The 12,857-nt window shown below is 41.0% G+C and overlaps 1 protein-coding gene and 1 long non-coding RNA gene across 8 annotated transcripts in view; one reads left to right on the top strand and one right to left on the bottom strand.

Moving 5' to 3' along the window:
* The window catches only part of LOC148423248 (transcription activator GLI2.L-like), a 144,722-nt gene that overhangs the window by 119,912 nt on the left and 11,953 nt on the right, over positions 1 to 12,857 (bottom strand). For 2 of the 7 annotated variants that reach the window (XM_088414563.1, XM_088414561.1), the window contains exon 1: positions 7,627 to 7,758. The exons of 3 other annotated variants lie outside the window; for them this stretch is intronic. Coding sequence is in view for 1 of the 4 variants with exons in the window: in XM_088414560.1 (XP_088270686.1) it covers positions 7,627 to 7,754 (128 nt within the window). In the remaining 3 variants the exon portion in view is untranslated. Of the gene's footprint in view, positions 1 to 7,626; positions 7,807 to 12,857 lie in introns of those variants that run through there. 2 more of the 7 variants (XM_088414560.1, XM_088414565.1) reach the window with 2 other exon arrangements.
* LOC148423249 (uncharacterized) overlaps positions 1 to 12,857 on the top strand; it is a 110,498-nt gene that overhangs the window by 59,471 nt on the left and 38,170 nt on the right. The window lies entirely within an intron of this gene.

A 12,857-nucleotide genomic window follows, 5' to 3' on the forward strand; every position in this document is an offset into this window, starting at 1 on the left:
GCGAGAACAATTAACTGAGGAATTATGGGTAAAAAAATGGGAAAAACTATAAATTGTTGGTGCGGGGGTGTTCTTGGCAATCTAACCCATGATGGGAAACACCTAAAATTGAAACAATAAGTATATGTCGGACGCAAATGGAGATATCACAAGAGGAAACATAAAAAATCAGATTTTTCGCGAGTTTTAGGGGGCTATAACTTAAGCAAAACAGATGCATTGTGGGTAAAAGACACTCTGAGGTCATAGGCAGGGTCAAGATGAACGGTTAAACGCTGAATTGGCCTGAATCGGACAAACACCTGTAGTCATTAAAGAGAAAAAAACAAAAATTTTATGAATTTAGTAAAATATCACAAAATTTCAAAAAGTGAGAAAAAAGTACACTTAAAGTTCAAATTCTGAATTTTGGGGGATTATATTTAATAGTTTGGATGTTCAACATTAGGAGAGTGTTGTTTTTATTGTTCTGAGTTAACCAAGATGGCCGCCATCCTGGGTGGAAGTTGGGCTGAGCGCTCATGAGATGTCTGATCAGATATCCAAGATGGCCGCCCCTGAGGGTTGATGGGAAATGGAGTCTCAGTGTATGTGGGCAAGTGTCCAAGATGGCCGCTTGACGACCCCATGGGAAATGGAGTACTTTGTCTACCTGAACAGTAGTCACCGAAGGCCAAACGCCCACACAATGAATGACCGCATTGAAAATGAATTGGTTCATTAAAGGTACAGTGTGTGGAATTGTGGTAAATCTTTGAATTCTGGTAAGAGGTAAATGAATACACCAATGAATTGGCGGGGATGAATGGAATCATATAAAGTTGGAACGGTGGGAATCGGATGAAGAATGGCAAAGACAGAAGGTTAAAATGTTTTGGCGAGAACAATTAACTGAGGAATTATGGGTAAAAAATGGGAAAAACTATAAATTGTTGGTGCGGGGGTGTTCTTGGCAATCTAACCCAGAATGGGAAACACCTAAAGTTGGAATGATAAGTATAGGTCGGACGCAAATGGAGATATCACAAGAGGAAACAAAAAAAATTGCATTTTTCGCGAGTTTTAGGGGGCTACTACTTATGCAAAACAGATGCATTGTGGGTAAATGACACCCTGAGGTCATAGGCAGGGTCAAGATGAACGGTTAAACGCTGAGTCAAACTGAATCGGACAAACACCTGTAGTCATTAAAGTGAAAAAAACAACAATTTTTTGAATTTTGTAAAATATCACAAAATTTCAAAAAGTAAGAAAAAAGTACACTTAAAGTTCAAATTCTGAATTTTGGGGGATTATAATTATTAGTTTGGATGTTCAACATTAGGAGAGTGTTGTTTTTATTGTTCTGAGTTAACCAAGATGGCCGCCATCCTGGGTGGAAGTTGGGCTGAGCGCTCAAGAGATGTCTGATCAGATATCCAAGATGGCCGCCCCTGAGGGTTGATGGGAAATGGAGTCTCAGTGTATGTGGGCAAGTGTCCAAGATGGCCGCTTGACGACCCCTTGGGAAACGGAGTACTTTGTCTTCCTAACCAGCAGTCACCGAAGGCGAAACGCCCACACAATGAATGACCTCATTGAAAATGAATTGGTTTATTAAAGGTACAGTGTGTGGAATTGTGACAAAATTTTTAATTTTGAGAAGAGGTAAATGGATACACGAATGGAATGGCGGGCATCAGTGGAATCGATTAAAGTTGGAACGGTGGGAATCGGAGCAGGAATGGCCGAGATAGAACGTTACAAAGTTTTGTTGAATAAAATGGGAATGAGGAATTATGGGTAATATTTTTAATATATTTATGAAATACTGGAATGTGTTATAATGTATAATGATGACAATGTGAAATGCATTAGCTGAATGATTTAAATGTGGTATTGGGAAGCTTCAAATAAGAAATGTTAAATCGGCCATTGGGAATGAATTATGAATTGTAATAGGTGAAAAATATGGAATTATGGGAAAATATGAATAATTATGAACTCTAGGAATGATGGGAATGAGCCATAAGGCAGAATGAATGAGTTAAATGTTATGAATATGAAAAAGGAAAGCTCAAAATGTGAAATGTTCAATCTCCCATTGGGAATGAATGGGAAGCCCTCCCATTGGAAATGAATTATGGATATTTAAAGATGGAAAAATATGGAATTATGGGAAAATATTGAAATGTATTAATTACTGGAATGACGGGAAGGATCCCTAAGACGAGATGTATGAGTTAAATATTGAAAATATTAAAAAGGAAAGCTGTAATAATGAAACGAAAAATGACCCAATGTAAGTCAATGGAACTTTTTGGGGTGGAAAACCGGGAATTCTGGGAAAACTGTGAATATTTGGAATGTGAAAAATGGAAACCCCTCATTCCCGAATAAGTGGAATAACATGAAAGTGGAACGGGGTGAATTAAATAAACTGGGAATGAGTTCCACCTTCACACAATAATAAAGAAAATGGCCGAGCACAATAACATATGTGTGAAGGTTCCACCTTCACACAATAATAAAGAAAATGGCCGAGCACAATAACATATGTGTGAAGGTTCCACCTTCACACAATTACATGATTGATAACAGTAGAATTTAACTCCAGTCAGGTTTTAGGGCTAACCACTCAACTGAGACAGCCCTTGTAAAAGTGACGAATGATCTTCTCTTAGCCATGGATTCCAACATCTCATCAATATTATTATTGCTTGACCTTAGTGCTGCATTTGACACTATTGATCATGATATTCTTATAGAACGTCTTGAATCATGTGTTGGTATCTCGGGATCAGCATCTTGGGAAGGACGCAGAATTTCTCTTATGGCAATGCGATCTTTGAATCTTTCTCCGTTTCATGTGGTGTCTCGCAGCGGTCAGTACTTGGTCCTTTACTGTTTAACATCTACATGATCCCTCTTAACGATATTATACGTAAACATGCCATTAGTTTTCATTGGTTGCTGATGATACCCAACTATACATGCCTTTAGAAATAACAGCTCCGTGCAAGTGCAGTAGTTTTGCAAAAAACCTCGGCGTGCTTTTTGACTCAACTATCTCTTTTCAAACACACATTAAGGACACGACGAGAATGGCGTTTTTTTTTTTCACCTTTGCAATATCGCTGAAATTCCCCCTATTTCGTCTCCTTGCGATGCTGAAACATTAATTCATGCATTTGTCACGCCATGACTATTGTGACGTTTTGTTTTCTGGGCTTTCCATGTCCTGCATCAAAACTCTGCAGTCTGTACAAAATGCAGCAGCGAGACTCTTGATAAGGGTGAGAAAGTTCGATCATTTTACTTCAATATGAGCTGAGCTGCATTGGCTTCCAATACACCTGAGATGTGATTTTAAGGTGCCGTTAATTACTTATAAAATTTTACACGGTTTAGCTCCTTCCCATCTCATCGACCTAGCATCACCATATGTTCCGTCCCAACAACTTTGGTCAGAAAATGCCGGTTTGTTATCGACCCTGTGGGCAAAAAAGAAGTCAGCGGGATCAAGGGCTTTTCCCTTTCGTGCGCCAGTACTCTGGAATGCTCTACCTATGAAAGTTCACGCATCCACCTCAGTAGAGATCTTTAAATCTCGGCTAAAAACACATTTATACTCGCAAGCATTTAGTTAATATGCCTGTCTGCAGCTTTATTCTTCTTTTTTCTGTGCCCTTCTCCTGGCTCGGAGAGGGGGCTAGCTAGATGGTAAAAGATGATTTGAACCTGCGCTGATCGACCACCGCGGGTTATGACATCGGCCCACTTGGCTGGACTGTGGGGAGGTTCCTGCCAAATGGTTTTGCCTGCTGTCAAGACATCATTGCACTACATGGCACAATATGTTTTCTGTAATCTGTATTGTGTATCTGTATTTGCCTATATTGTGTATCTGTATTTGTCTGTATTTGGTACATGAAGCATCCACTTCAACCTGTTGAGCCTGGAAGGGGGCTCCTCCCACGTGTGGTTCCTTCTGAAGGTTTCTGATTTTCTCCAATTTGGGGTTTTAGAGTTTTTCCTTCTACTTTTGGGAGGAGCTTTGAGCAGTGGATGCTGTTGTATACCTATATCGAAAAGATGTACGACTTTTTCAAAAGAAGTCTCAACATGACCTCTTTTCACCAGTGAAGCCCTTTGAGACTTTGGTGATTCAGGGCAATACAAATAAAATTTGACTGATTGATTGACTTCATGCTGCATACACATGATTACTACAGAAGCCTCACTCCTGATAAATTTGTAGACATTTTTAATAGTACCTGCACAGGCATAATAGAATTGGTGGCTTTTCTTAGATTGAAATGCTCCAAGCCAGTATCGGAGCCATGGCTTAATGACACCACTTGCACTTGCAAGAGATGTGCATGTAGATGTGCTGAGAGAAAGTGGAAAAAACAATCTCCAAGTGTCTTTAGACGTCTTGAAACAGAGTCTGTTGTAATATCAGAAAACGGCAGTTTCTCTCCAATCTTGTCTCAGCCATTAGCCATAGACCCCAGTTGAATACATTGCATACTGATTACTGATTTTAACTGATATTGTTCAGCAACTCAGGCCTTCTTATTGCTTTAGTGACAGCATCCCTCCTCGTCTTTTTAAAGAATAATAATAATACGTAATTTTTTTTTTTCAGCGCTTTTCATGACATTCAAAGACATTTTACAAAGGACAGTACATCTATGCACTCACAGACCAGTTGTAGTAAACTACGTTATGTAGCCACAGCTGCCCTGGTGTAGACTGACAGAAGCGAGGCTGCCATATTGCGCCGACGGCCCCTCCGACCAGCCACTGGAGGCAAGGTGGGTGAAGTGTCTTGCCCAAGGACACAACAACACGCGACTCTGACAGACCAGGATTGGAACAGCCGACCCTTTGTTACTGGATGAGCCCCTCTACTGCCTGAGTCACGGCTGCCCCAAAAGAAGTTTTCCATATCATTGCGCCTTGTGTTTTAGATTTGATAGATGCTTCTTTGATTAGTGGCTGTGTTCCAGCTGCATTTAAACATGCTGTGATATAGCCCCTAATCAAAAACCACAACCCAAACCCCCACATTCTTAGCTAACTTTTTTTTTCCAATTTTAAAAGATCTTTTTTTTTTAACAGTTGACTTTGGTAAATCTGCTGTCTTGGTCCTTCTGGACCCGTCAGCTGCATTTGATACAGTTCATTATAATATTCTCCTGTCACGCTTAGATACTTGCGAGGGCGTTAGTGGTACTGTTCTGAAGTGGTTTCAATACTACCTCTCCAACAGAAACTTTTCGGTCCAGTTGGGGCAATATTCCTTGGACGCTTCTCCTTTGAGCTATGGGGTGCTTCATTTGGGCCTTCTCCTTTTTTCAATATACAGTGGGCCCCTGTGTTACGGACTTAATCCGTTCAGCGGCTATGCTCGTAACTCGAATTGCTCGTATGATGGGCAATCCAAACCTATGTTAATTAGTGAATGCGTGCAACGCGTGCAAAAACCTTAGGTAAAAACATCACGACTTTATACCCATATTCAAAATTAGTAACATAATCTACTGTTCAATTAAATTAAATAACATAAATATACAAAGGAAAAATGACATTTACCTTTGGGGCGACGTGACTTGAGCTGGGTGGAGGCGGAGGGGAGCAGAGACGAACCCACAGAATTTATTTATTTATTTTCTTAAACGAGAACTTTTCTCAAACCAGAACATATCACCGGCGATTTCCTTCTCTTTAATCCATAATAGAAGAAGCCTCTCCATTTTGACCGAGGTCCGTCCTCTGGCAAGGAAAGTCTTGCCCTTAGAAGATTGCCGAGCGGTTCCGTCCATACTCACTAGCAAGGTTATCGATGCGTGCGCCTCCTTCGTATTTTTTTATTATCTCCATCTTCGTTTCTATTGTCATCGTCCTCTTACTTCTTCCTTTACCGCCACTTGCAATTTTAGAAGCCATGTCTAACAGATAAAGTTTGCAAAGTCTTAACAACACACCGACCAGCTGTGCCATCAAGCTAGATGAAGGCGTTCGGCCAATAGCATATCGGCATTTCTGTGATTGACGTGACGCCGACCAATAGCATATCCGCATCCCCGTGACTGAAACCGTGACTGTGACCTTAATCAACCAATAGCATATTGGCATCTCCGTGACTGAGACCGTGACTGTGACCTTAATCAACCAATAGCATATCAGCATCTCCGTGACTGAGACCGTGACTGAGACCGTGACTGTGACCTTATAAGACCAATATCATATCGGCATCTCCGTGACTGAGACCGTGACTGAAACCTTAATCGACCAATAGCATATTGGCATCTCCGTGACTGAGACCGTGACTGTGACCTTATAAGACCAATAGCATATCTGCGTTTCCATGACATGCAAGAATAGTTATTTTTGTTGATGCAGCATAGCGAAAAAAAGTGTGGACACACTGACCGGCATGTTGTATTGTTCGTAAGACGAAAGGTTTGTGCGTAAGAGGGGGACAAAAAAACGCCACGGTTCACGTTCGTAAGATGAAAAATTCTTAAAACAATTGAGTTCGTAAACCGGGGGCCCACTGTATATGTTACCTTTGGAATCCATCTTTAAAAAGCACAATGTCTTGTTCCATTGTTTTGCAGATGATGTTCAGAGTTAACTGGTGTTAAAAATAAATGACCCAGTCTCTGTCCAGGTTTTATTAAGACTGCCTTAATGACATCCACTCTTGGATGGAAGGAAACGTTCTCTCCTTAAACAAAAGCAATACTGAGATCATCTTATTTAGATGACAAAACCTCCTGGATGGCTATGACAGTGCCATTGGGACTCTTGGGTCTTACAGTCATTGTTTTGCAAAGAACCGTGGTTTTATTTTAAACAGTGACTTTAAATTTGACAAACAAATAAGCTCGATGGTCAAAACGAGCTTTCTTCAATTGAGACTCCTAACAAAAGTGAGGGTGTATCTCCCCACAAACGACTTAAATAAATAAATAAATAATATACCTTTATTACAACTCAATTAGACAATTGTAATTCTTTATTTGTTGGTCTAAACCAGTCAGCACGCTACCATTTGCAAATGGTCCAAAATGCAGCTGTCTGTCTGCTGACAAGGAAAAAAAAAAAAGTGTGATCACATTAGTCCTGTCTTTGCTTCCTTGCACTGGCTGCCCATTCATTTTAGGGTCCAATTTAAGGTTTTATTAATTGTTTTTAAGTGCTGAAAGTGGTTGGTGCCATCATACCTATCATGCTGCGTGCACACTGAACACGAAAATTTGCGTCGATACACTCATTCACGGGGCTTTCTGACACTGTTGTACTTTTTGTCCACTTTTTTTGTCACGCAAAGAGAGGAGAGGGGAGTGGAGCGAACTTGCTGTGCACTTTACAGTAAACCCGGAAAGAAGAGCATTATTGAGAGCTTTCACTTTTCTGAGATGTAGCAGAACCAATATTTTCTCCTACAGCAAGTTTATTGTCCCTCGCTTTGCGGCAATACTCGTCTGCCAAAAGAAAAAAAAAGTTTCAACGTCACAATCAAGTGGCCGATACTGTGCTAAATACTGAGCTGTCAATGCTGTACTATCATTAGCTTAGCACAGTAACTACGGTTCAACAGCTGTTAAAAAAGGAAGCAAACGCTGCACGTACCAGTTGTCCCAAGTTCTCCCTTCCGCCACTCTACAAGCCAGGTAAGAGCTCCTGCTTGGCTCCGTTTTGTATTGAAAGCTCGGCTGGCCGTTTTGGATAGCTCCCGGTGACCGCAAAGCGGCCGCCATGATTCATTCCTGCCCCCTGCGTGAGACGTTGAATGTTCCTGAAGTTGATTGGCTGTAGTGACGCGAAACACAAAACAAGTTAAAAATGTTTTAACTTCAAGGCGACAGGCAAAATTCCGCTTCGTATGACGTCGCGTGGAGATTTGCGTCGCTCCATTCGCGTCCATCGTATTCAGACTCCTTCCTTATGCAAAAAAAAAAAAAAAACCCTGTAAATCCAATATAGGCTAACTTCATCTTTAGGTCAACTCATCCATAAATCCATCCAATAGTTATTGCTATCGTAATAATTGTTTGGATAGATTAGCATGATAGTATCAGATTTTACAGTATAATAGATTCAACTGTGCAAAAGGATGAACCAATTAAGATATGTTAATTGTTTGATATAGTTAGCGACAGTTTTCTAAAAACAAATAGCATTATGGTAGATAATGGATAAACAGGCTGTACATATTGACAGCAGCTGAAAAAATGCAAGGCAAAATGGAATTATATGACAAATAAAAGTGTGGATATGAACTTCAACACTCAGAGATTAGATAAATTCACTATTAAGCTGAGAGTGGAGTATTAGAAAAAATGTAGAAGAATGTAGGGAAGAAAACAGACATTTTGGTGTGATGAAGAAGAGAAAGTGCATTGTGTTTCAAACAGCAATTGTGGTACAGGAAAAGAAGGTTGTAAGAGACAGTTGAAAGACAAAATTGAATGCGTAAGAATTTTGGAGTTGTGGCAAGAGAGATTTTGAGCAAGTGAAAACAAATGGAAGAAGGCTGGCAGAACTAACGAGATAAGGATGGCAGAAATGTCAGTGAAAGACAAAAGGAGGCCGTTGCAAAGGCCCGAAAACCACAGACCAAAAGACAAATAATGTCATGCTTGAGGCTGTGTAGATATTGTGGCACATGGATTCAAAAATTATTTTGAATTGACTAGGCCAATGTAGGATATCATTTATAAAAAAGCTGACGATGCATTTGAAAGTGTGAAATTGGAATTGATTAATTCATCCATATTAGCTCTACCTGATTACAGCAAACCATTTGAGCAAAGAGTGAAAGCTAAACAGGGATTCATGGCATCAGTCTTGTTGCATAAGCATGGCGGGAAACTGAGGCCAGTCGAATTTTAATTGAAGGAATTGGATTCAGTTTCTGGGGCAATCCCTGAATGTGTAAAGGGGGAGCTGGCCACAGCATTGGAAGTGGAGGCTTCAGTCGAGGTTGTGTTGTTTCACTCCCTCGCGTTGAGGGCTCCCTATGTAGGCTATTCGGTTTGTTGTTGGAAACAAAAAATCACACTCTGATCGCCTGCATGACATTTATATTGCACCGCGTTACTTTTATCACAGGGACACATTGTAATTGTTAGATGTGGAGCATTAAACCCAGTGACACTTTTGCCTACACCTGTAGACAGCGCCCTACACGACTGTCGAAGCCACGTCCATATTTCCACAAAACAAAGACCTGACCTGACTGACACCCCTCTACCGACTGGAGAAGTTGTTTTTGTTGATGGTTCAGCTAGCATGGGGGAAGATGGCCGCAAAAGGGTGGGATATGTAGTTACTAAATATATGAAAATTTTGTTTCAAGGAACATTAAATTCGACATGTTCAGTGTAAGCAGCTGAAATGGCCGGGCTGATCAAAGCGTGTGAAATATTTGAAAGCAAAGATGTTACAATATGGACAGACAGTCAGTATGGCATGTGTGGGCTAACCACGGCTTCAAAACCACAATAGGAAAAGAAACGACCCAATTACAGCAGGAAACCGATTAGCAAACAAAGCAGCCAAAGAAACAGTCATAGGTGTGCCCACAGTTGCCAAAGCACAAGACAGCCGCATTGACACCCGCATTGACACACCTCATGATGAACAGGACACACAGACCATCTTGAAATCAAGGCAAAAATCAGCTCCCAAACAGGAGCAACAATATTGGCTAAATAAAGGAGCACAACAATGTTGAAGGAATAAGTAGATTGGCAGTTTGAAAACAATGGTTACTAAAGTTTTGATTTGAATGAGCAGCAAAGTCTAAACGTGTCAACACAGGGGAATATGTATGATCAGTTGCATATAGGTTCACATTATACTCAAAAATTTTTTGTAAATGTTGTTAAATCTGTTTTCGGAACAATGCACACGTTTATTTGTGACCACATAGAGGCACATTTTCAGAACCATTGCTTTGTCATATTAGATGCATTCTTAAATTGGGTTGAATTATTCCCAACAGCGCATTGTGATGCAAAAACAGTTGTCAAAGCATTGTGTGATTGATTCATGCTGGCATTTGGCAGTCCGAGAGTAATTAGAAGTGACAATGGATTACATTTTGTAAAAAAGCTGTAACAAAAGTTGGAGAACTGATGAATATCAAAAGAGCTTGTTGAAAGAACAAATGGGACAGTCAAGGCCATACTCATAAAAACAATGCAAGCGATAAAGAGACAGCGACCAGATTGCATTCCTATTGTGGCCACAGGAATGAGAATTGTTCTGCTGAAGGAAAAACAATATCACCATTTGAAATAGTATATGGAAGACCATACGGACTACCAAACTTAACCCCTGACCAGCCACCTAGTGGATGTTCTATCCCAGTTCACATGTAAAGACTGTTTGGCACAAGGGAGATGCATAAGCACAATGACTGGCCAGTGTGTTCTATCCCACAGAATACCCAGGTCCTGATTGGAGACCAGGGTTCCTCAAGGTGCTGCTGACCTCGTTGGGACAGTGAACGCTGGGATGGCCCATTCCAGGTGCTCGCAGCGACACCAACTGCGGTGAAAGTTGTAGGATGCAACGGGTGGATCCACCAGTCACAGTGCAAGATCCTTCAACCTCCTGTTGATGGGCCTAGCGACACCAGTCCCTTGAAGTGAGGATCAGCCCCCCCCCCCCCAAGTGCACGGATGGTGCACTAACGAAAGACCGCAGTAGGAGAAGGGTCCTCCGAGCAGCATGCTGCTTGGTGCTGGGCGGCGCCCTTGTGTCCAGATGACCTACAACGCCTACGTCTCACAGGGAGCGGTTGCCCACCAGCGTTATGGGCAATCTCCAGCTCCTGACGGACATCACGGGAACAATGATAAACATTACGTTTATTTCATAGTTGAGAACTACACCCATAGGTCCAAATGCAACACTGACAAACCACCAGTCCCAAGCACCAGACAAACTTCAGTTTATTTTTGATGCGATTGGCATGCCCTGGAGCATTCCTGACAAAGACAAATTGATTGACATACCAAATGCAGCGGGTTCGCGTTTGCCATAATTGGTGCTCTATTTCCGGTGAGTGTCACATCGAGTTGCTCAATTATTTAAATCATAAAGTATACACGTTGACTGATTTCACGGAGGCACCTTTTATGCACACAGCCTCACAATTACATGCTACTTAACTTATAACCATCCAAAACAGGCGATCATAGATGCTGTTTGGGTTAGCAGCGCAAGTGACCATGGCCATGGCTGAGTATCAGCCCGTTACCCCCGACTCTGACGACGAATCAACAAATATGTTAACCATTCAAGTTGCACCTACGGAAAAGATTTTAGACATAGGATGTTGATATGGTTTGTGATGTATATACACTGTATGTATTGGACCAAAAACAGCTCTAGCCTTTGCTTTTATTTTTGGAATTAGCTCTTACTTGGGACGGGTTTCTACCATTTTCCCACTGGGTTTTGGGGTAGTTTTCCTCCCACTCAAGCAATAGCTTTCGACATCGTTTGATGTGTTTTAATAATGATAATCGTAGGGATATGCGAAGGGAATCATATATTAGGTTGTTATCATTATGTGCTTATTTCTTGTCTAGAATAGTGTGCATTGCTATCCATCTATGCAGTCCTAGTTCATCTCGCCCCAGTCCTTAGATAGAGCTGTTGACGCAGGAAAGTGTGAGCCTGGACCTTGGCCCAGCTGTTGGTGGCGCTCGGCTGGCTCCTTTTTTGTTATGTCTGGTAATGTGCAATGCTTTGCTGCTGAATGAATAAAAAGCAGGCAGGGACGCTTGAGCGACGAAAATGCTGTTGGCAACGCATGAGAATGTATGCCAAGCTTTTCCATTTGCTGACGGAGAAAAGTCAATCTTGGCTGGTCTGAGTTACTCTTTTGCTGCTCAGCAGCTAGGCTTGTCCTAGTCTTTTAGAGATTTCACTGACAGACATTTTTTGAATGTACAACTACATGAGCAAACAGTAAAATAATTTAAGAATGATTTTCAATCTAAGTTTACAAAAAATTTTGGGATCCAACCACCTATGGCAGAGGTCCTCAACTGCAGGTCCGCGGCCTTGTACCAATTTGTGGATCAACTGGTACTGAGTCACATGGGCCACACCCAAAATAATGATGTTTGAAACTGACTTAGTTTATCCTTTAACAGTTAAAGATTTGTGCTTTATTTCGCTTGATCTTTGTTTTTTGGCATTGCCTCAGGCTGCTATTGATATTACATTTGGAGTGAGGAAGGACGGTGCGACTTGAGTCGAGCGCATTCAATGTCGGTGACACAGACGTTGTTCTGTCTCTGTGAAATCTGGCCCATGAGTGTCTGTAAGTTGTGCTTTCTTTGTAAGAATGCTGTCATTTATGATAATGTGCCCAAAATGTTTTTGGTTTATTGATCCAACAACTTGTAACTGTGGATAACATGCCAGCTAGTTAGTTCTTATCTTCAGATCGTTATATAGTGCTGCCTTGTATGCGTTTAGCTTGTTAGCATTTTCTTTTGTTCCAGGTATTTCCCTTCGGTATATGTTAGCATATGCAAAGGTTTTGCATTGATAAATACTCATTTGCATCTAATTGACATTTTGTATCGAAATGAATTGAATTTGTAATTCAGTTATGATTGGTTTAATTAATGTAATTCGTGTACATATTTGTAAGATATATAATTATTGCATATGGGACTGAAGATGTTTGATATTGATTTGATGTATTTATTTGATGTATCGTTAATGGCAAGCTCATATTTTATGTGCACCTTATTTTCGCCATTGCCTCTCTCATAGTGAAAATCTCAAGCGTTGTCCGTGTTGATAAAACACTTGGGGGACCCCGGATCTAT

This window comes from Hippichthys cyanospilos, chromosome 5 (genome assembly GCF_059441005.1).
Source record: "Hippichthys cyanospilos isolate Australia breed blue-spotted pipefish chromosome 5, RoL_Hcya_1.0, whole genome shotgun sequence".
Classification (NCBI taxonomy): Eukaryota; Metazoa; Chordata; class Actinopteri; order Syngnathiformes; family Syngnathidae; genus Hippichthys; species Hippichthys cyanospilos.